General features: G+C 40.1%; 3 protein-coding genes across 3 annotated transcripts; all 3 read right to left on the reverse strand.

Moving 5' to 3' along the window:
* Positions 1-14,255: 14,255 nt before the first annotated feature.
* Positions 14,256-16,067, reverse strand: LOC149927315 (uncharacterized). The gene is made up of 3 exons (XM_090158544.1): positions 15,730-16,067; positions 15,505-15,657; positions 14,256-15,445 (listed from the first exon to the last, which is right to left on the reverse strand). Exons 1-3 carry the CDS (start codon positions 16,027-16,029, stop codon positions 14,939-14,941), a joined length of 960 nt encoding a protein of 319 aa, XP_090014670.1. The 5' UTR covers positions 16,030-16,067; the 3' UTR covers positions 14,256-14,938.
* A 150-nt stretch (positions 16,068-16,217) lies between these two features.
* On the reverse strand, positions 16,218-17,746 carry LOC149927316 (uncharacterized). The gene is made up of 2 exons (XM_090158700.1): positions 17,617-17,746; positions 16,218-17,544 (listed from the first exon to the last, which is right to left on the reverse strand). The coding sequence occupies exon 2, from the start codon at positions 17,528-17,530 to the stop codon at positions 16,397-16,399; it is 1,134 nt and encodes a 377-aa protein (XP_090014826.1). The 5' UTR covers positions 17,531-17,544; positions 17,617-17,746; the 3' UTR covers positions 16,218-16,396.
* Positions 17,747-17,832: 86 nt separating this feature from the next.
* On the reverse strand, positions 17,833-20,071 carry LOC149927317 (uncharacterized). Its single transcript, XM_090158536.1, has one exon. It carries the CDS (start codon positions 20,049-20,051, stop codon positions 19,014-19,016), a length of 1,038 nt encoding a protein of 345 aa, XP_090014662.1. The 5' UTR covers positions 20,052-20,071; the 3' UTR covers positions 17,833-19,013.
* Between the last annotated feature and the right edge of the window lie 4,976 nt (positions 20,072-25,047).

The raw sequence follows: 25,047 nt of genomic DNA on the forward strand, positions 1-25,047 counted from the left end.
TTGCTTCCTATATGTAGCCACATGCACCCGACCAGATATAGCTGTTAGCGTATTAATTTTGAGTAGGAGTTATCTCAACTCCTAGCCCACGGGACTGGACAGCAGTCAAGCGAGTAATGATGTATTTAAGAGGCACTATGGATATGAAGCTAAAACTTGGGAGCTCTCTAATACAATCAAATACTTTAACTGGATACGCTGACGCAGATTGGGGTGGTGACCTTACCGATCGGAAGTAAAATACAGGATACGTTTTTCAATGGCTCGGAGGAACGATTAGTTGGGCTAGTCGTAAGCAACCAAACGTGGCACTTTCTTCAACGGAAGCCGAGTACGTGGCACTCGCGGAAACATGCAAGGAAGCACTCTGGCTTGAAACACTTTTGAAAGATTTTAAACAAGGAAACATCTCCACGAAATTTTTTGAAGATAATCAGAGCTGTCTAAGAATGGTCAAAAATGAAAGCATCACGCAAAGAACGAAGCACCTTGCTACAAGACATCATTTCGTGAAAGACTTGCGAAATATATTCGATTTTAATTATTGTCCAACCGAAACAATGATCGCGGATTTACTGACCAAACCGCTTCAAAGAGTGAAAACTAAAGAGTTATCATCACTGATTGGACTGAACTAATAAATGTAGAAATGTATAACTTTGAGAGAGGGTGTCGAAATACAAAGTTTAAATTTCGCGCTTGCAGCTATGACAATAGATGGCAGCATGGTACTGTGTTTTTGTTTGAAAATAATAACGCTCGTTCTCTCTTGTCTGAAACCAAAACTAAAAACAGTAGAAAATAAATCGTAGAGCTCAGAGAGAGCTCAAGTTTCATTTTTGTATCTCTAAATCTTTTCTTTGTAGTTCTAAATAAATATGTTTACGTTAGTTTCTAGTTTGTCTACATTTATATCGATAAAAAGTTTAAGAACTTAAAAACCCTTGAATTTATGTTGCAATTTTTTATTTTTCCGATTTGCGGAACATTTTATGGAAATTTTTCCGTATTTTATTTTTCCGGAAAATTAACAACACTAGATTAGTGGCATCAGGGAATTTTATATAGCCCTTTGAACGATAATTCGAATAAAATAAAGAAACTTATAGCTGTAAGAATATTTATCGTCGTACATAATAGCGTATTACCACTTTTGGTATTACGAACCATATAAGTTATACATTGCCCAACGCTTTTTTTTCCGCAACAGCGTTCATAAAGTAGCTCAATTTTGGCGGGAAACCGCCCGCCTGGCAACACTGCCGGCGGCGTCCCAATCATAGAAATCGGATAACAAACTAGAACGATTTTTGAAATTTTGTCGTGGGTTCCGATTAGAACTTTCAAAAAACCCTGCCTTTGGTCCATGCTTTTCGTTTGGCTGGCAACTAAAGTTACGCCATCGGTGCCAAACTGGTGAACTAACACTCCATTTCGCCTAAGATTAAATGGCCGACTTTAGCTCGACGCTAACGCGGTTTTTTTTTAAATCTTTAAAGTAACTTATGTTTAATTAAAGTTGAAGAATGGCTCAAAACTGCGTAATCAAATCGTGTAAGAGTACATACTCAAAAGAAAACATCTTTTCACAGGTTAGTGTTAGAAATAGTTTTCTTTTTACCATAATTTCCAATCGCTAAGAACGCACTAGAAAACGCGTTTCTTTCAAATCATAGAAAGCTAGTTTTTTTAATAAAAAATGAAGAATGGTTCGAAATTCCGTAATTAAATATTTTAGGAGTAAATTACTCAAACAAAAATATATCTTTTCACAAGTTACTGTTATAAATAGTTGTTTTACGAGCAATGGTTATGGGGGAAACCGGTGCACAGTAATGGTTTATCGCGAATATCTACGTTAGTATTGTATGTACGGCTATAAAACCAATTATGAACATTAGGGTCCGGCTATTTCCCACAAAAATTGTTCTATGAACATTTTGCATACGAGCAATCGTTGTGTCGTATTCGCGGTTTTAACGTTGTACCCGAAACGCGTCTTACAATTTTGCGCATTCGTTGACTTAAAACGCATCCGCCGCTCTTCATGTAACCGCGTTTAAAATTTACCACCCAGCTAACTCTTGTTATTTTTGCAATAAATCACTTGAAAATGAAGCTATTGTGAAGGTTGTGTGAGACAAAATGATAGGAAAGTCGGAATAGTGGGTCACTTCAATTTAAGTTCATATTGATTGCCGTAAAGAATAAATCCAAAAGACCAGTATCAATGCTTTGAAAGGAAAACAGATTTTCCTGATTTATTCGGCGCCCTGCGGTAATTTAATAGAATTCGGTCTATTCTTTCCTCTAGAGTCCCTTTTTGGAATGTGTTTAAGCCTTCATTGATTTCTTCAGTAAAACCACCATTTATCTTCTTTAAACTTAACAGTCCTTACACCGCGTTCCGCTTGGCCATTTGAGGCTGGATGGTAAGGAGCGGTCGTTAAATGTTGTATACCATTGTGTTTCGTGAATTCAAAGTTGGCATTATGCCATATCTCGCTATATGTGATCGCAAACTCTTTGTGACCGAAATTGTTGATGTATATGGGGTTATATCTATCTCCATCCATTTGGAGTATGAATCAACAGTGATTAACAGATATTTATTTTCAATGGGTCCGGCAAAGTCGCAGTGAACTCTTTTCCATGGTCCTGGTCCATCCGCCACAGGCCATGCCTTGTATTGTGCTGGAGGTTTGATCGCGTTCTCTTTACAGAGCTTTGCACACGATTTGGCTGCAAATTCAAGATCATAATCTATTTTTGGCCACCATATCTTTGATCGGGCTACAGATTTCATTGCCACTATTCCTTGATGTTGTTATAATAGTTGTTATAGTTATATTCTTAAACTATACTTGTCTTAATTAACTATACAAGATTATATTTAATACTGTTACTTTAATAGTATCACATGAATACCTTAATACATGGTATTCTTACATTTTATTCTGGTCTGTCTGCCAGTGCCAGAGTTTTATATATATATATTGTTTGTTACATCATTTAGCCCCACCTGGTGGCTCCATATACAACAACCTTCTTTTTTTTAACAAGTTAGTAATAGTTAATCAGAGAAACGTTGTGGAGGACGAATAACACGCCCAGAGCGAGTGGAGGTAGGAGGGTTATGGGCAGATTCGATTATTGGAGAACGTTGAACATCAGAATACGAAGGTGATGGGACCCTCCGGTAAGTATGTGTCGTAGGGTGAGGAGAATTACCGGGAACAACAGAATCCAAAGGACGTGTGGGGAAAATGGGTGTATTCCGTGGCAGGACATCATGAGATCGTGGTTGAGGGCGATGATGAAGAGTAAATGGACTAGGAGGAGTTGAAGTAGAAGTGGTGAGAGGTTGGTGTGTCATTGTTGATTGAGTAGTTGATGGTATGGGAGTTGGTGAGCTGTGCGATGACGGTTGAGAGAAAGTTACTGAGGTATTTGTAGTGATGGGTATAGAAGAGGAGGTAGATTGCGTGGAGTCAGAGCTCGTGACGGTATGGTGTCCGAAGTCGACGGCCCATGAGAAGTTCAGCAGGGCTAGACGAATTAATTAATGGAGTGCTCCGATATTCAAGTAGTACGTAGCTCAAGGATTTGCCAGAAGCTTTAGCTTTAATAAGAGCGTTCTTGATCGTCTGGACGGAGCGTTCAGTCAATCCATTTGATTTAGGATAATAGGGACTTGTGGTAATGTGACGTACTCCCCATTGTTTGAGGAAATCTTGAAATTGGGCAGAGGTAAACGGAGGACCATTGTCGGAGATTAACGTAGTTGGGGCGCCATGGCGGGCAAAATGAGGTGTCATAAATGCAATCACATCTTTGGCTGTGGTGTGGTGGAGGTCCTGTGCCTCAATAAATTTAGAAAAGTAATCTACCAGCAAAATCAGGGGTTTGGAGTCGACGTGAAAAAGATCAGTGCCAATAATTTCCCACGGTAGACTTGGTACGGGGTGCGGTTGTAGTGGTTGAGAAGAGTTAGAAACAGAGCGGGATTGACACAGAGAACAAGAGAGGATCATCTGGGTGATATCCATGACCATATTGGGCCAAAACACATTCAGCTTTGCTTTAGCAATACATGCAGAAATACCTTGGTGGGTAACATGAAGTTGCGATAGAACATCATTACGTAGTGTGGGTGGTACTAGTAAAGTTGAGCCTCGATAAAGTAAGTCTTCTGAGATGTGTAGTTCATTTTGGTATTGCCAATATGAGTACAATGCTTTAGGAAGGGATTGTCGAGAAGAGGGCCAACCATCTGCAATGAGTCGACGTAAGGTAACCATGCTTTGATCTTGAAGGAATTCAGACTTAAATGCTTGATATTTGTCATCAGAAAGAGTGGTAAGTGCATGGAGAGCAGTGGTAGGGCCATCTAAATCATCCGATTTAAAAGGGGAGATAGACTGATGAGCCCTTGATAGTGTATCAGCAATGTGAAGAGTAGAACCTGGAACGTACACAAGGTTAATGTCATATCGGGAGAGTCTCAACACTAGGCGTTGAAGTCGAGGAGATAGTAAGTGCAAAGGTTTATGGATTATGGCTAGTAGTGGCTTGTGGTCGGTATGGACAGTGACTTTGGTGGCGGTGATATAGTAACTAAAATGCTCACATGAGTACACGATGGCCAGAAGTTCCTTTTCTATATGTGCATATCTGGATTGAGTGGTGGTCCATGATATGGAAGTATATTCCACTGGATGACTATCTTGAAGCAAGACGGCTCCGGCACCGGTTGGGCTAGCATCAACAGATATAATGATTGGTACAGTAGGTTGAAAAAAGGCAAGGACTGGAGAGGTAGTTAACCGGTGTTTGAGTGTGTCAAAATGCGCTTGATAGGTATCATTCCACGTAAAGGTAGAGTCCTTCTTTAGAAGCTGACGTAATGTAGAGGTATGGTGCGCCGCATCGGGAATGTAACGCACAAGATAATTAATCATTCCCAGGAATCTCTGAAGGGCTTTCCTGTCAACTGGAGGAGGCATAGAGGTAATTGCAATTATCTTTTTATTGTCAATGGTGACACCAGAAGGTGTAATTTCATTACCTAAATATGTGATCTTTGTAACCGCCAGTTGCATCTTACGAGTAGAGAAAGTAAGGTTTTTATCTTTTGCAGTATTGAGGACATCAAGAAAGTCTTGTTTATGGTCATCAAGTGTAGAGGAGGGGATGAGGAAATCGTCAGTAGAAATATGGAGATTGGGAAAAAGAGAAGGAGGAAAAAGTTCTTTCATAGTGCGTTGAAAAATTTCCGAAGCGGTAGTGATTCCATAGGGTAGTCGTAGAAATTTGTACAGTCCGAAAGGGGTGGCAAAAGTGCATAGATTCGAGCTTTTATCAGTCAATCGTATTTGCCAGAAAGCACTTTTTGGGTCTAAAACGGTGAATACTGTGGACCCATGTAACTGGGCATAAATTTCCTGGTTGGTGGGCATAGGGTAATATTCCCGTTTAATGGCCCAATTTAATTTGCGCGGATCAAGACATATCCTGAGAGAGCCATCAGGTTTGGTAACAATCACCATGGGATGCACCCATTCCGATGGTCCAGAGACAGGGGTGATAATATCAGCTTCGACCATCTTGTGAAGTTCTGCTCGGACCTTAGCAGAGAGTGCGTGAGGAAGTTTTCTTGCTGAAGAAATACTTGGTATTGCATCGGATCGGAGTTTTATGTCATGGAGACCAGGAAGGGCTCCGATTGTGTCGAATATTGGGTGGTATTGTTCAATTATTTCGGTAGGAGAGATATGAGTGAGGTCAACACTTGGCAATTGTCGGGAAGAACGAGATAGTGTAGAAGCAGGTTCCAGAGAGTAGGAATATTTGGTTTGCGAATCCATCAAAGAATTGTTTAAACGTTTGATATAGCCATATGTGATGGAAGCCAATGCTCCAAGAATAGGCTGGGAGGAGCAAGTGGTTATGTAAAAATCACAGTCGGCTTGGTATGTTTTGGAAGCACATGGAATAGTGACAATGTCCAATATTGGAACGGTATGTCCAGAATAAGCGAGGACACGATGAGTCGGTTGTTTAAGTGGTGGTTGAGTTGGAAAAGAACGGTAGATGTATTCAGGTAGAAGGTTAATCTGGGAGCCCGTATCCAGTTTGAGGGTTATTAGTTGGTTATAAATATAAAGTCTGTCCAGCATGAGGTGGGAAATAGAGATATCGTGAGGAAAGGAGTTGAGTCTGTTTGGAGTATTGACTTCATTTATAGTTCAAGTGTAAGACTGTGTAGGTGAAAGTCATCAAAATCTTCTTCTAGAAGGTCTTGGTCAGATTGATCACAATCAAAATAATAAGATTCGTTAGGGTGTCCATAAGAGGTTGAAAGATCTTGTGGATTGGAAGTGTCAGTATCAAGAGAAAATGCTTCGCACTTACTCGCCCAATGTCCAAATGAACCACAGCGTAGACAACGAGACTTCTTTGCACGACATTCGTTTGGTAGGTGTGATTTTCCGCAATTATGACATGATTTAGTTTGACGAGATTGAGGTTGGTGTTGGTAAAGTGGAAGACGGGAATGAGCTGGTGGAGGATTTACAGTTCCCGAGTATTGTCGTGGGGAGATATTGCGAGTAAAGGGTGTTCCATAAGAAGGACGTTGGTGCGATATTTGTGATGAGGATCGTCGATTGCTTTGAGGACGAAAGGAGGAAGAGTTGTTATATGGTGTGGAAGGACGAGTGTTGTAGTTATAACGAAGTGCATTAACCTGAGACTCATCAGAAGTAGAGGTAGTTGGAGGAGAAGTGACCATAGCGGATGCCTGATTTGTTGCCATTTCTTCCGAAAGGCAGAGTAGGGTTGCAGCGTCAAGTGATAAGTTAGGTTTGGCCAAGAGATCTTTGCGAAGCTTGTCATTTTTAATGCCACAAACAATCATAAGGCATACAAGGGAGTCATTCAAAGTTCCAAAATCACAGTCTTGAGCTTTAGTTTTCAGATCAAGTATGAAATCAGTGAAAGACTGAGAAGCAGTTTGTCTTGCAGTAAGGAAAATATAGCGAAGGTACAGTAAATTTTTCTGTGGAGCGTACAAAGTATCAAAGGCTGTAAGTATAACTTGTACAGTGCGATCATTTCCGGTTTCAGGAATGGTAAGTGTTTTATATATTTTCTGACCAGCTGGACCCAGTACGTGGAGAAAATGAGCAACTTGAACATCAATGGGATCTTTATTAAGTTTCATAGCAGTATAATATATGTTGAAACTGCATTTATAATCTTCCCAAGCTGTAGCAGGGTCTGCACCCGGTTTGAAATGATCAAGACCCCTAATGGAGGTAGTTGTTGAATGTGATTGCGACATAATAACAATGGGAATTTTACGCGGGAAACAAGGCTTAAGGTGATAAGGTCTTAATACTTCCAATTGGCGTTCGAAAAATGGTTCTTCGCAGCTGCCACCATGTTATAATAGTTGTTATAGTTATATTCTTAAACTATACTTGTCTTAATTAACTATACAAGATTATATTTAATACTGTTACTTTAATAGTATCACATGAATACCTTAATACATGGTATTCTTACATTTTATTCTGGTCTGTCTGCCAGTGCCAGATTTTTATATATATTGTTTGTTACATCATTTAGCCCCACCTGGTGGCTCCATATACAACAGATGTGAGCTGTGGAGTTCTCGGATCAGGGCTAGCCTATGGGTGAGAGGAATGATAACTCGGTTTCCCATTAGAAGTATGCCGCTGATATTGGATAATTCTAGTTGTCTTCTATAGTAGGTGATTAACTCATCTTTTATTTTATTTTTATTTGGCCACCCTTCCACCATATACTTTCTGACTTGTTGAAGTATTGGATCTGCTGTTGTGGCTTTATCTAAATCTTGGATAGATATGGGAGAGCTGTCAATCGACTGAACTAAAAACACATTTTCTGCGGATAACGGAGTTATTGTATCACAGGTTGCTAAAGGAAGCCTGCTTAGCATATCTGCATTGGCATTGTTTTTTCCTTTCTTGTGGCAAATTTCATACTGGTACGCCGATAAGATTATCGCCCATCTCTGTAACCGGGCAGCGGCCATAGCTGGTATTGGTTTGTCAGACGCAAATAAGTGCACTAGTGGTTGATGGCCCGTGTACAAATAAAATTTCCTGTCATAGATGAAATCCTTAAATTTCTTCACTCCGAAAATGATAGCTAACGCTTCTCTGTCCAGTTGTGAATAGTTTTGCACAGCTTTTGTCAACGTACGTGATGCGAATGCAATGGGTTTTTCTACCCCATTTTCGATATGTGAAATCACGCAGCCAACACCCCATGGAGAAGCGTCGCATGCCATGTGTACATCCTTTTCCGGGTCATAATGAGTAAGAATGTTCGAACCTTTGATAGCCAGTTTCGCTTCGTTAAAAGCTTTCCTGTGTTTGTCATCCCATGACCATTTCGTCTTGTTTCGAAACAATTCGTATAGAGGTGCGAGTTTGGTTGATGTGTTTGGAATTAATTTAGCGTAGTACATTAATAATCCTATGAAGGAACGTAACTGTTCTAAATTCTCTGGCTCAGGAGCTTACATGATGGCTGTCATTTTGGTTGCCTGAGGGTGAATTCCTGTTGCATCCAAAACGTGACCAAGAAATTCCACTGACTCCTGAAGAAAACAACATTTTTCTTTCGTAAGCTTTAAACCATTTGTGAACAAGATCTGCAACACTTCGTCAATGAGTTCCAATAGCTCTTCTTCAGTTTCCCCCCCTAACAAGATATCATCCTGAAAGGGTGAGACTCCCTTTTTGTTACGGAATAAGGTGTCGATGTGGCGTTGAAACACCGCTGATGCTGAGGCTATTCCGAATGGTAGTCTGAGGTAACGGTATAAACCTAATGTTGTGTTGACGACAGTTATGTCTCTTGAATCTTCGTGCAAAATAAGCTGGTTATACGCATCTCTCAAATCAATGCGTGCGAAAAACTTACAGCCAGCCAATGTGGCAAATATATCCTCTGTCTTGGGCAATGGGTATATTTATGTATCCATTGCTGGGTTGGCCGTAGTCTTGAAATCTCCGCATATGCGTATTTTCTGTGGCTGCCCAGGCTGTTGTGGCTTTAAAACCAGAACTATAGGAGAAGCGTACTGTGTATGATCCACGCTTTCTATAATCCCCATGGCTTCCAAACGCCTAATTTCGGTTTCCACTGTCTTTCATTGCATAAGGAACTGTACGGGCTTTATAAAAACTTGGGTTTATAACCAACCTTTATGGCAAGTTGTACCTTCACGTTCTTCAACGTTCCTAATCCAGGGGAAAATAGTTCTTCATATTTCATGAGAATTTGTTCTAATTTTTGCTTTGGTGCATGCTTACATAATGTGGACTCCAAGGATTCTTTTGGTGGTACTGTTATGTGGTGTACATATGCATCCTCACGCAGAACCGATGGTATTATATCCAGTTTGGAGTATAGCCATTTTCTTCCACAGAGGCTTGCCTGGTTATTTCTTATAACCAAAAGTGGTAGGGTGTCTCTTTTACCATCGTATTCAATCTGAACTTCAACCTTCCCCAGGATGTCCAAATATTCTCCAGTCACAGACCTTAAAGTCTTAGTAAAAGGTTCGATGTTCGATCTACGCGGAATACGGCGGAACGTCTCCTCTGAAATGAGAGTGTGTCCAGAGCCGGAGTCAACTTCGAAAGAAAACTCGTTCCCATTTATATTGCACGTTATTATTTCCTGCGGAGGCGCATCATCTGCGTGGGATTTCCGTTGGGTTCCACCTGTGACATTGTCTGTTGATTACCGCCTCCAAGAGGTTGTTGGTTATTTTCAATGATTCCCCAATTTTGGTGATTATGGAAGTGGGCGCCAGGAGTTTGTTGGGTAGGTAGACCTTGGTTTTGTCCAGTAGCCAGCTTGCTTGAGTAGAGTTGGTTTGATAACCAACGAAAAATGTAAAATTTTCTACTTGTTCAAAATGGCGGCCCTTTGTCGGTCGACCTTCCCCTGTGTTAGGCTTAGACTTCGTTAGGCTTAAGCGCGGCCTTTCGTCCTCGTGGGTTCAGCTGTTGGATACTCTCGTGGTGGAGATTAACAATCTCATTATTGAGCGTTCGAAAGAATGCTCAAAGTTGCGTAAGAATAAGGGGCACAAGTCCACTCCCTGGTGGACGAGCGAACTCAGTGAGAAGAGGAAGGAGTTACGAACGCTCAGGAGGAGGTTCCAAAGAACCAAGGACCATGCAGCCCGGGAGGCGCTTAAGGTCGAGTACCGTCGTGAGTCTAAAAGCTATAAAGCACTTATAGCAGACTCAAAGCTTAAGTCCTGGCAGGATTTCAGCACAAGGGTTTCAAGGGAGGATCCTTTCTCCCTGCCCTATAAGTTGGCCACAAAGAAGGTCAAATGTAAGAATGCATTAAATTGCATCAAGAAACCTGATGGTTCTTTGACCTCAGGTATTGAGGAGACGTGGTCTACTCTATTGGATACTCTTTTTAAAGAGGACTCCTTGGATGATGATGAGGAGGTTCATACGACAATAAGGGAGTCATTGCACGAAGACTTCATGAGTCAGAATGATGAACCATTTACAAGTTATGAGGTCTTGGAGACTATCAACTCTTTTAAGAAGGGCAAGGCTCCTGGTGAGGATGGTATCACCATTGAGCTTTTCAAGATATTTTTCTTAGCTTGCCCAGCGTTGTTTGTCAGGCTTTTCAACATTTGCCTCAGTATGGCTTTGGAAAGTTGCTAAGTTGGATTTTCTTTATAAAGAAGGCAGAGACAGGAAGGACGCAAAGGCCTACAGGCCAATCTCGCTTCTTCCGGTGGTAGGGAAGGTGCTTGATAAGCTGTTGTCAAGAAGCTTGTACTACTTTCTACACAGCAACTAGTTGCTTAGCGATAAGCAATTTGGGTTTAGACATAGTCGATCCACGACTCACTGTCTTACCAATATGGTGAACCAAATCAGGGATAACAAAGCGAATAATTGTCACACCAGTCTGATATCTTTAGATATCGAGGGTGCTTTTGACAATGTGTGGATTCCAGGAATCCTACACGGTCTAAGGAACTTTAAGTGTCCGAAGAACATATATGAGACATATGTTAACTATCTGAAGGATAGAGTTGCAGTGGTGAGGGCAGGTAGTACCTGTGTACGGAGAGTACTGACCCGCGGCTGCCCTCAGGGTTCATGCAGTGGACCTCTGCTTTAATGTGGTTATGGATAGCGCACTGAGGATTGAGTACCCAGAAGATTCTCTAATCCAAGCCTTCGCGGATGACTTGCAGTCATTATTTTGGGGCACGTCCAGGCGTGCTCTCGAAACCACGGGTAAGGTGATCGTGGATAAATTGACTAAGTGGAGCCAAGTCTATAAGCTGAGTTTTTCCATTAAAAAGTCGGCGGCTATCACCTTCGCCGCAAAATCCACAATGAAAAGGCTCCCAATCTATAAGATGGAAGCCGTCAACATTGCAAACGTTGACAAGTTGAAAGTTGTCGGTGTCACCATCGACAGCAAGCTTTCCTTTCTTCCTCATCTCGAGGAAGTAAGTGTCCGGGTGACGAAGCTTGTGCAAAGCATTGCTTGTTTTGCAAAGGTCGAGTGGGGCCTCGACTATAAAGCGTTATGGACTATCTACAATGGGTGTATTGTGAGAGTAGTGGCTTACGCTTGCGGTGCTTGGTGGAAGAGCACACAAAACAGTGTGATGGTGAGGAAGTTGAGCTCAATACAGAGAATTGCGGCCCTTCGTATTACTTGTGCTTACCGGACTGTCTCGAGCGATGCGCTGCGGGTCCTTGCTGGTATTCAACCGTTTGACCTGGTGGTGAGTCAGGAAGCTGCTGTGTTCAGATCCTTTTCTTTTAGAGAAGACAGCAAGCACTGTGGGGTGGAGTTACGCGGTGGTAGCTACCTCTACCCAGGTGACCCATGGGAGGACCACCCAGCGGTCAGAAGCATTATAAACATCACAGAGCAACTACCCAATGGCAATGGGATAGAGGTGTTTACTGACGGTTCGTTGTCCGGTCGGGGTGCCGGAGTGGCATTTGCTGTGTACAGAGATGGTGTGGAAGTGTACAACGAGGTCACTCGCATTAATGGTAAGGTGGATGCGTTTTCTCTTGAGCTCTTAGCAATACATGAGGGTATTTGCTGGTTAAGGACGCATGGTCAACGTCCTGGTGATGGTTCAACGGGTTTTACAGATTGTCTTTTTGCAATAAGCAATCATAAAAACAATCATGGTTTATGCCATGATGTCCGTAAGGTGTTAAAACGGATGGAGACTCAACTAAACTTTACTTGGATAAAGTCGCACACTGGGTGTGCAGGGAATGAAAGGGCTGACTTTCTTGCAAAGTCAGCAACCGATCTTCCAGAGGTGAAGGAGATGAAGCCAACTAAGTTGGTGATTAACAGGTGGCTCAATTAGGTGACGACTCAAAGGTGGCAGGAGTCGTGGGATGAGAGTGAGAAAGTAAAGGTAACTAAGAAGTACTTTCCTAAGGTCAATGGTAGCTTCAACACGAACTACTATTTGACGCAAATCCTAAGTGGGCACGGTAAGTTCCCACTTTACCTGTTCAACTTGGGTCATATTGCATCGCCCAAATGCATATGTGGTGCTCTGGAAGCAGACTCAGAGCACTATGTTCGTAATTGTCCAAAAACGAACCATCTGTTAAGGAGACCAATCCACGAGAATGGTCTCCATAATATGGATAACGAAACGATCAACGATCTTGAACGCGTATTGCGTTATATCGTTGTGAATTTTGACGAACTCACGAGTGAGTCGTGAGTAGGTGATGCAGGTATACGGGTGTATACTGTTTTGTGTACGTGTTTTAGGAAGCGTTTCCTATTTTTGTATACAGGTCGACGGCTCGGCCAGGACAAATGATGAGTAACCCCTGTAATGCTTTGGCGGTGCACGGGGTATATAAATACAACAATCTGATGTTGGATACTCTAACCTTTTTCTTTGAAAATTGTGGTTAGAGGGTCCTAAAGAAGTATCTCCGTCGCCATTGTTATGTTTTGATGTTATATAATGAATGATTACTCAGTTATAACTAAAATATTACTTTTTTATTTAGGAAATTAAGAAAGGTCTAAAAGTTACATGCTTACTGGCTTATGCCCAATGGGGTAATGCCTGTTTAAATTCCCTAGCTAGTCCAGGGTGCCCTCTAGCGGATGATATTGTAACTACATCATATGCTTCACAAATGATATAAGAAATATTCAACATACAAATTTTCCCGTTTATATGAACTTAAATGCCGGGAGTAGTGGCTCACTACTGTAATCCCAGGCGTCCGGGAGGCAGAGTTTGTGGAAGGCCGTGTGAGGACGACTACCAATCCCCCAACGGGTGGTCGGGATACTTCCGCCACGGGTGTCCCCACCCCTGTCTCCACGTATCCCCCCGTAATCGGGTTTCTCCATTTCAAAATACGCAGTAGATTAAACCGAGGCTTAAGACTGGGCAAGATTCAGCGCCTTAAAATTTTCGTCTACTTTAAAGATACATTCTGAACGAACCAATTGATGAAAAGTTATGAAACAAAATTTGCGAAAAGTATTAATATCGTTCCGAATTACAACCTACTTTCTAAAATATCATTTAGCTTTCTAATACGCGTGTTGACAACACAAACTTTACCTAGACGAGCAGATGTTCGGTTATCTACATGGTGCGGGAAAAATATTATTTTTGAATGTTGTAAAGCGATAAACGATTTTTCAAGACGATTTTATATTACATTTAAGTTCATATAAACGGGAAAAATTATCAGTGGAATATTTCTTATATCATTTGGTAGGCTAATTAATTATCGCCAACTTTGCATTAATTTCAATGGTGTGGGGGAAAACTTTTAACCAAGTTACGCGCGAGCGCGCCTCCAGAGGCAGCGCAGATGGCGTTACTGTCGTTTTAGCCAAGAATCTAATCGGTACCTTGTCAGCCATTCGATTAAGCGTTCTAGTTTGTTATCCGATTTCTATGGTCCCAATCCCTCGCAATATTTATTGCCCAGGGGGGCACGAAATAAAAAGGAAAATCACACAAATTTATGTTTTTGGTGTTTTTATAAAATGCATAAAAAATTTACTGCCTTAAAATTGGTAAAAAATCTACATCAAACCTGTTAGATTTTAGCAGTTCTTCCTGCTACGATTATCCTCACGGAACGTTTAAGCGTACGCGTTCGCTCTTATATACAACACCAAATGTGGGCGCAAACAATGTGATCAAGGCTATAATGAGTGATGCACTCATAAATTGATAAAATTATGTTTAAAAACACTTTTATTCGAACCTTATCCATCAATTAAGATAAAAAAAATTACATCATTAGTAAAATACTTAACCAATAAGTTTCGTATCTATAAAACAACTGGTTTTTACATCCACCAGTTCTTTTTGGCACATTTTCTTTATAATTTGGGGCATTTAAAGGGAATATAACCTCAAGTTCTGGTCAGCCACTCCCTGCTATCTAGGAGCAACAAACATAACACCCCACACAAGGAGAACGCAACCGGTCAAAAGTCGTGGATTTTCTTGTGTACGTTTTTCATTGGCTAGACGCTTTAGCGCCTGCTGCCGTCGGAAGGGGAAAATTCGGAAATTTGTCTTCCCCCCCTCGCCCGTAAAACGTTCATCGTAAAGGCTCGTGACGCTCGTCCAATGAATTTCGTACACAACCCTTCGTTAGCGTGTTTAAAGGCTAGCTGCGTTCTCCTTGTGTTTGTTGCTCCTAGCTGCTATGGTTTTTAACATTTTGGGCTCTGCTTCTTAGTTTGTTGCAGACGTAATCCCTAAACCTTTAGGGGTCTTCTCTAAAGAAAGCATTCAGGGTTAAATTCCCTTATACTCAAATATGATCTGGATTTGTAATTTTAATTTCTAATAGATATCATAGAAATTTCTTCTCTCTACAATAGCAGACATAGCTTGTTCAATTATATTGCATGTATTTCTTATATCCTCAGATCCACTTGTGTATTCCAACATGCATGATGGTTTATTAGGACCATTAATTTCAGGTGGAGCTAGAACTGATTGAGAAGAAGAATCATTTGAAGGTTTTTCTTCTGACAAATTAGCCCTGCTATATGTATTTTCAGACAAAGGATCACTCCGCTGAACTTTAGATTTCACTTTCCCACAAGAAATTTTGGAATGAGTATTTAAATTGCTTTTCTGATTAAATGATTTGCCACATTTCAAACACTGGTACGGTTTGGTATTTCCATGCATATTCTCATGTGATTTTAAGTTATTTGTTTGACTGAAGGTCTTCCCACAAATCTGACATTGGTAAGGTTTTTCTTTGTTATGCACCCTGTAATGTCTTTTTAAGCTGCCACATTCACTGAATGTTTTATCACACTGAGTGCATCTATATGGTTTCTGAAATGCAACCAAAAATATTAGAGTATTTACAAAATAATATAAATTTGAAAATAGACCTCTTTGGTATGAATTCTCATATGACGACGCAATGCAGTGGCTCTGACAAATTTCTTTGGACAATTAGAACAATGATGAGGTCTTTCATCTTCCGAATGGGTGCCTACGTGAATATCCAACTGCCTTTTAAGTCTAAATGTTTCTTCACAAATCTAAAATGTATGAATCAAATGAATCAATATTAAAATTTTGTTTACAAATGTGCTCGCGAAGCAAATTCTTACCTCGCACTTATGAGGTTTAAAATTTTGATGAGTTATTGAATGAACTTTTAGAGAGCTGACTTTGGTAAAACCTTTGCCACATGTTTCGCAGCTATATGGTTTTTCGGGTACATGAACCCTTTTACAGTGTAACAAAAGGTCTTTTTGTTCTAAAAACGACTTGTGGCATTCACGACACTTGTATCGAGTTCCTTCAACATGGGTGATTCTATGTTCATTTAAATTGGACTTGCTTTTAAATAATTTTCCGCAAACTTCGCAAAGGAATGCTCCTTTACCAAACGAATTCGAGCCTTTCATTGGTAATTTACAAGCATAAAAATTAACAACACCAAAAACAGCTGAAAATCATTTTGTAGTATACTGATCAAAATGGGTGCACAATCGCCATCTGTCGGTTTATTTAAGAACCATAGACGAATACCAGAAGTATATGATAAAAAGTGTGCAATAACAACAATAATTTATTTTCTAAGAAATTTTATTTCTAGCCAATGTCACGTTTTCAATGCATAGAATTTTAAGAAATTTAAAAAAAAAATCAATCTATAGATACACATTCTCCTATACCTATAAATGAAAATCGAAAATTAATTCAACACCATATAAAAATAATACAAAATCCCATAACTGACAATAATAATCTAAATTATACAAATTTACGAAATCAATAAAACGTATAATATTGTCTCTGCTGTTCAACCATTTCTAAGCCATTATCTTCATGATGATCTGGAACTAATATATTATTTTCTAAATTGTCATTTGGTTGGGGAACTATGGTATTAGGATTGCATAGAATACTTTCATAAGCGCAAGCGGGTCTATTATAAGTCATCAAAGTTTGTTCTTTATTCGGTTGATGCCCCATATTTAATATGTGATCATTGCTGCCGCAAACTTCGATACATGTAACAACTGGAATAACCAAATTCGGAGAGCTTTCGTCTTTTTGAGACTTAATAGTTTTACGTTTCGTGCAGCTTTTTCTCTTGGCATGGGTATTGAGATTACTCTTCTGGTTAAAACCTTTGTTGCAAGATGGGCAAGTGTACGGTTTATCATTAGTGTGAATTTTGATATGGGCTTTGAGGTTATTGCTCTGGGCAAATGCTTTTCCACAGGTTTCACATTGGTAAGGCTTTTCGTTATTATGAATTCTGTTGTGACGTTTGAGACTCGCTGCGTCAATGAATGCTTTACCACACTCGCTGCACAAATGCGGTCTCTCCTGCGTATGGCAACGTAAATGCCTGTTCAAGGAATTCAATTCCAAGAAGGATTTGGGGCAAAAGGAACAAACATGAGGCTTCACTCTGGCCTTTTTCTCATTAGGATGGAGGCTAGAAAGATGATTCTCGTAATTCCGCTTCTCACGAAATTTTTTGTCACAAAATTCACATACAAATGGTTTGTATTCGGAGTGAGTCTTTAGATGTCGAGACAATCTAGCTGCTTGAGGAAATCCTTTTTTACATATTCTACATATATACTGCAGATCTTTGCAGTGCATACGAATATGCAATCTCAGTCGACTTTTATCTTTAAAAATCCTATCACATTCCCCACATTTAAATTTCTTCTCCATCACGTGAGTCTTTGAATGGGCATGCAATGTAGCTTTACTCTTGAACTGTTTCCCGCATTTGTCACATAAGCAGGCTTTGGAAGGTGGATCAGTTTCTCCAAGGTCACATTTCAAAGAGTTTTTGGAGGAAGTTTCAGTTCCACTGGCTGTTCCATTAGTATTTAAATTATCAGCTTCATCTAACTCTGACTTTTTTGAACTACTCTTCTTCATTTCTGTATTTAAGCCTTGTTCAATAAAAAACACTAGCTTAGCAAAGATATTAAACAAATACGAAAATTATAAATGATTTATTTTACCTGAGAAGTATTCATACTTTCAATAGAAGGAGTATGATTCAAGACATTATCATAAAATTATGATAATCTTCCAAAATAAAGACATTCAAAGATTTACCAGACGACTTCAGTGTGCAGTTGTCACTTGAAGGGGGCCATGCTTTAAGGCAAAATTGCCACTCCATAAAAATGTAACTTTTTATAAGAATTGAAATAAATCTAATCAAATAAATTCCATAATATGATAATTTATTTTAAATTCCATAATTTTTTGTAAGTACAAGTATGTAATGAGTAGCTAATACCATTTACAACAAAAACCAACCAAAACTTTTATAATATAAAAAAAGGAGTTAGGGCAATATTTTTAATGTTGGCCGATATCGTAATGTAACCAATACCGATTTTTAGAATTTATCGTATAACCTATATTGGAGATTCGGGAAATCGTTACCGATATATAACCAAATAAACAAATACCAATATCTAACCAATTTTTACTGATACCAATATTTTCCCATAAATTTCCGATACTGATTTTTTATATTTATTACAACTGAAATTGATAGCTGCTTTTTAGGTGACTTCTTAAACAATGATTTATCAGCAGTAATTGAAAGTGAGTCATCATGAGCACTAATAGAAGCTGAGGCATCAGCAGGATAATTGCTTTGAGTACTGCTTGGCCTTTCAAGTTCTAATTCTTCTTCAAACTGTGATACAATCAGTGGCGTAGGAACGGGGGGTTACAGGGGTATTATGTAACCGGCTTGAAATTTTAAATTGGCGCCAAATTGGTTTGAAAAGGGCTCCAAATTGTTTTAGTAGGGGCTCAAAAAGCCTGCCAAATTTAGCATCCAAGCTGTACCCCCCTTAATCCAAAACATTCCTACGTGCCTGGATACAATAACACTAATACTGCTTTTACAGACATCCACAAAATTGTGTACCTTTAGTAGATCGCTTAAAGAATTTCCCTATCTCGACTTTCTTACAAGGAGACATTACATAGCTTATGGGACAAATGGGGTAACACATGAAATAATCATGGGCTGGTGGTAGCTGAATTAGTAAGCCAAAGTTGGCGCCATCTGCCATGTTTTTGAGAATATTGGTTTTAAAATATCCATAAAAATCGGAAAATATCGGTATTGGTAAATTTGAGGTCGGTAATATTTACACAAACCGATCAATCGGCAAAATCACGATATCGGTAACCGAAACCAATATCCGTAAGTGTATAATATTGCGTCACACGTAGCCTTTGACAGCGCCTCACTAGGAGGAGATTTTCTTCTTGCGATGACGTCACTCCTTTACTAGCTCTCAGTAAAATATTCCCCAAAGTGACAAATTTATGGAACAATATTATAGACGTAAGCATTATCATATCGGTTTTGGTCAATCACTAAATATTTTCAATAAAAAGTATAGTATTGCCTTGGTAAAACTTGTTCTGGAACATTATTTGTCATACCGAGAGAATTATTTTGCTGTCCTGAACAATTTGGATTGCAAGAAATATTTTCATAGGCGCAAGATGGCTTGTAAGTTGACATAGCATCTTCCACATTTACAGGAACAATAACTTCAACATTATTTTCAGAAGATTTCGCCTCTTCAACCGCTGGATAGGAAGTATCTCGAAGTTCTGGAGGTTTCAAAATTGAGATAGGGGCTTCTTTTGTAGTTTTAGTTCTTTGCTTCGTGCAACTACCCCGTTTACAATGCGTATTAAGGTTTGATTTCTGGTTGAAACCTTTTCCGCAAAACTCGCAAATATAGGGCTTTTCTTGAGTGTGGATCTTGATGTGTGCCTTCAGGTTGTTACTCTGAACGAAAGCTTTTCCACAAGTTTCACACTGATACGGTTTATCGTTGGTGTGAATGCGACTATGTGTTTTTAAACAAGTGGCATCTTTGAAACATTTTCCACATTCACTGCAAAGGTGAGGTCTTTGATTGGTATGAACCCTCATATGGCGGTTTAACGCATTCAGCTCTACAAAAGGCTTATTGCAGAACCTACAAATATGTCTTTTTTTAACAGCTTTCTTTTCCATCGGATGATACGTAGCAACGTGGTAATTATAGTTTCTTTTATCCTTTAGTTTTTTGCCACAAAACTCACACACGAATGGTTTCTCTTTAGAATGTGTTTTCAAGTGTGTGTTTAGCCTGGCAACTTGGGGAAACCCCTTCTGGCAAATGCGGCAATGATACACCGGATCTTGACATTTCAAGCGAATGTGCATTACCAGTTTGTTCTTATCCTTAAATCCTTTGTCACATTTTTTACATTTGAATTTTGGCTGATCATTGTGAACCTTGACATGAGCTTGTAACGCAGCTTTACTCTTAACAATTTTTCCACACGTATCACACACATGAACAGTTGCAGTTGATTCAGGAATTTCATCACCACTAGTGTCTTTGTTATTGGCTTTGCTCTTCATATTGGAAGTTAAGGCTTAACGCTTAGATATTCATTTACTGTCATACAGAAATTTGTATAATTATAGCCCATTAAAGTATATTATTTAAGAAAGACCGTGAAGTACCTGAATTTCGTTAGTAATATAAAACTAAATTTGTAAGCACACTCTTCTTGCATAATATTTATTTCAAAGGGAGTTTCAAAACGACATTTTTAATTTTTCTATTTTGCACAACTTAAACTGTGAAACTTGATGTAGCCAACAAGGCTTAAAAATTTAAGAATAGCCCGCGTTGTTCAAACTTCAAAGTATGATTGCACCTTGGATTAATTAATTAATCCAAGATTGCACTTTTTTTTTGAGATATACAAACATCGGTGTCGACCCGAGGCCTTAGACACCAGCACACACACAATAACTGATTAATCAGGGTGAGATATGTGTAACGGCCACGCCAACGGGGGGATACGTGGGGACACCCGTGGCGGAAGTATCCCGACCACCCGTTGGGGGATTGGTAGTCGTCCTCGCACGGCCTTCCACAAATTCTGCCTCCCGGACGCCTGGGATTACAGGAGTGAGCCACTCCTCCCGGCTTCCAAGATTGCACTGGTGTTAGAGAAATACAAGTAAGCCTAAGTTTAATAATTAACTTAAATTTGTTTATCCACCCTACTACTGATGGTCGCACCTTCGACGCAAGCCACGCAACCAGCACCGTAACCAGGATTTGATTACAGGAAGGGGGGGGGGGGACGCAATGGAAAAAAATAAAATAATAAATACAAAATTGTACATACAACCATACGTTTCAGTAGTGGGAGTAAGAATGGATGCTGTAGCAACTCCAGCCGACACTCTACCTACAGAGGTAAAGAGTCAAACCCTTTGGAGAGAGCTCCTAAAGGGGGACGACGAGCACACAGCAGTCCAAGTAACCCGGCACAGCTGGCACCGGGGTCCGGAGATCCCAGTGTGACTCCAAAAGGCTGGGAAACAGGACCGCCGTGCCCGCATATGGAGGCCCGCCGCCCCACAGCAGGCTACCCAATCCGCCAGTTTGCACGGACCTTCTCCGTTAGCCTGAGCCGAAGCTCAGTATCCAGCCCAAACCTGACCGAAGTCGGAGGTGGAGATACGGCCATTTGATCAGAGCAAACATCTCCCAGTGCACCACCGCCCTTATGGGTCACAAGAGCCGGACCCCAACTCCCGGGTAAAGCCAGTGGCGTAAATAGCGCCCCCGCAGACCCCGCGGCGCGGCGCGGGGGGGGGGGGCTCTGAGAACTAGGGGCCGCCAAACGTTTCTGATGAAAATCGGTGCTAAATAAAAAGGCCCCGAGTCGTTTTTCGCGGGGGGGGGGGGCCCGGAGTTCCTAGTTACGCCACTGGGTAAAGCCACCAGTTATTGCACACTCTAACCCATTTAGGGCCCCTTCAGACACCAGGGTAATGTTTAAAATTTGTCCTGATTTAATTTACAAAAATCTGTTCGTCCATAGGATGAAAGGTAATTGCTGAGACAGACTATCGCTAACTAACGTAGCATTGGGAGAATAGGAAGTGTCATACTTATAAGTCTTACTTTACTTATGATAATATGTATTAATATAAAATTGCAATTATAATTATAAACTAAAATTATGTTACGTATTTTAAGGCTAATATACTTCCCAATAATAATATGGTAGATAACTATACTACGTTCTTAAGTATTACTCGTTATGTTAAAATGTAGCTTTTTTCGCTAGGCTTTTTTATAATTTAAGTCGCCATTTACCATAATGACGATTTTTTTCTCTTCTTTAAACGTGTGATAGACAAGAATTCGTAGAAGAGCGCTTCATACTATTTAAACAGCGAAATTTTAACCATTTATTTAATTATAGTAGGTTTAAACTTTGGATTTCACGAAATTTATCGATTGACCCCGTTTCGATGCATGTTTCCCCAGGGCCGCTCAAGGGGGGGGGGGGGGGCATGGCAGATGCTCGGTTATCTACATGGTGCGGGAAAAATATTATTTTTGAATGTTATAGAGCGATAAATGATTTTTCGAGACGATTTTATATTACATTTAAGTTCATATAAACGGGAAAAATTTACAGTGGAATATTTCTGATATCATTTGGTAGGTTAATTAACGTTTAATTATCACCAACTTTACATTAATTTCAATGGGGTGGGGAAAACTTTAGGCAGCGCAGATGGCGTTACTGTCGTTTTAGCCAAGAATCTAATCGGTACCTTGTCAGCCATTCGATTAAGCGTTCTAGTTTGTTATCCGATTTCTATGGCGTGGACGGCCGTTTCCATTCCTTCTTCTAGCTTGGAGAAGAAAATACTTCCCTCCTCCAAGCTTCTAGAGGAGGCAAGGGCGCGAGCCAGGCCAATGGAAAATGTACGATACATTTTTTTTTTATTAAACTTCAGGAAATGTTTTTGTTATTTATAATTACAATTAATAACTACGCAAAAACTTCGTTTTTGGCGCTGCTTCAACTTGTTTTTGGTGCACGTATGCCGCTATGCGATTATGGTAAGTCACAAGTATCTTAGTGGGAAAATTATTTTAGTAAACCTATTTATGAAATTACGGTTGTAGTGCAACCGTTCAACGATGGCGTCGTAATTTTCGTCGAAACTAAACCTAGTAGGCCTATATATAAGGGACAAACAATAAGTTTTATGGGAACTTTAGAATATCAAATGCAAGTGCTTTCTTATAAAAATATTCTAAAAATGTCTAAAAAGCTTTATAGAGTTTTATGGTTTGTAACCCTTCAGGTTCACCTTCTCCTCAGGCATACTAATTTTTTTATTTACTTTTGTTACTAGTTTTATTTAAATACGCCACATGATTCTCTTATATATAAAAATCCTCGCCTTCTAGAAAATTACTGGTTATAGTTTATAGTAACGATTAATTAATCAATACGCTCGATACATCAAAAGAACGGAAATCGTCACCCCCAACCGATAACAATTATCCCAAATTGACTAAATTAATTTACAATTAACATTAAAATTAAAAAACTTCGGAACGATATGTTGGAATTAAGTGAAATTTATACGGATCATAGCAAATGATCTACCCTCGCCCTTAAACATAAAATTAAGTTGATCATTTAAATAGTATAGGTCAAATAAATTATAAACTAAATCCCCGCCTTCCACAAGGCTAATATTTTATCCGTCGCCAAGGTGGTGCTAATTAAAGGCTTTCCTCTTCGTGGCAAAAAAGACCTTCAACAATCACGAGGTGCGCCCGGGCAAGGTCTACTTTAACTACTTAATACCCTCAGCGGACCGCGACTCCATGGAGATATTTCCGAGTGGCTATTCTCCGTTCAGGCTTCCAGGTAACCCTAAAGAGACCAGAGAAGCGAGTTTAGCCTACTCCAAGATAGAAACCGATACCCCCGCTTATATCCGTTGTCAAGGGCCGAATTTCAACCCCGGATGTTTTCTTCAAAAACAAAAGTAATGGAAAGACCTCTGAAACCCCCGCAACCACGTGAAACCAACCAGCCAATGACCACTGGAAAAAGTGAAGTCGCCAATTATTTTTATTTGAACTCCGCCCCATATCCGTTAAACAAAAAAGAGGAACAAGACCGAAAAAAGACATTGCGAAGTGCGAACCGGAATGAAAAAGGAACAAGACGAATAAGCTACCCGGAAGTCCAGCGGGACCCATGATGTACCGCCGCTAGAAGTCCGGAAAGAAAGGGACCCAGATCACCCTCGCCTCACCGGACCAGGCCCTCGCAATCCCATGGCGATAAACCAAATTGCCCATGAAAACCAATCAGCTGATTCCATCCAAAGCCATCCGACATCAAAGATCCTTTCCAACGCCTAGCCGGAAACTCCAGAATCAAAACCCTTGACGTATCTACATCCCCGCCAACGCCCCCGTCTTGAAGTTCGACGTAGAAATCCGGACGTCCTTGCCGTAATCCGGTCCATGTCTTGCCGTAATCCGTGTCCCGTGCCGTAATCGAATCGAACTGTCAAATCCCACGCCCGCGAAACCAAAACCACGTGTGTGAGCATCTTGCGCAATCCGGACCCCAATCGTACCGTAACGAAGTGCTACAACGTCCCAGAGAAAAGCAAACTGACGAGCCGAAAATAACCAGTGATGAGTACAATTTTCCGTTCCTTCCCTCCCCCCGTAGATACCTAGGGTCAGAATGTGTAGTAGCCAGTAAGACTGGAAGAATTCCCAAAATACAAAGAAGCAAAAAGGGTTTTTCCCTCGCCATGGTCCGAAGAGGATAAAATCAGGCCCCGAGTTTGAGAGCTCATTTTATCCGTAGATTATCCCTTAGGAGGTCCCACTATTTTCATGGTCGTTCCGAATAGTTTTCTGTCCCATATATATGTATAAATCTTTTTCGTAGTGTGGTGTATTTCTTTTTGTTATATAAGTCTTAATTGTAGTGAAGTTAATTGTAGCATTTTTAATTGTAGTTTTATTTAAGAATAGTGTATTTAGTATTTTCATTTCCCTCGCCTAAACAACCGATGGCTTTCGCCCGATAAATTGGGACTGATCCCATAAATAATTGTGAGTAATCTAAATATTTAATGTTAAAAATTGTGGTCAGAGCATTTGAATGTCCCGCGCTAATGACAGGAAATCAGAATTAGATTTCCATTTCCCTTTCATTTATTATTTTGTGTTCCGTAGAGTGTATAATATTAACCCACGCCCTAATTTACTGTATTGCATTTTAATTCCCGCGCTATAATATCCGTACAGTCCGATATTTGTTCATTGTATGTATATATATTTTAATACGTAAATAAAGATTTTTGGAATTTAATCGCAGGTAAAGTGTTACCAGACTGAAATCCGAACCTCCCCCTTTTTTCCCCCTTCCCTTATTTTATAATCATTCTCTCGCTCCGATATCTTTCACCCCACCAAAGGTCACGACTTGCAATTACCATCATCTTCCCTTAGCCTTGGAGAAAGTATCGTTGAGATCGTTAATTGGTTAAA

The sequence above is a fragment of the Leiobunum rupestre genome, chromosome 9 (assembly GCF_980474605.1).
Source record: "Leiobunum rupestre chromosome 9, qqLeiRupe1.1.hap1, whole genome shotgun sequence".
NCBI classification, from domain to species: Eukaryota; Metazoa; Arthropoda; class Arachnida; order Opiliones; family Sclerosomatidae; genus Leiobunum; species Leiobunum rupestre.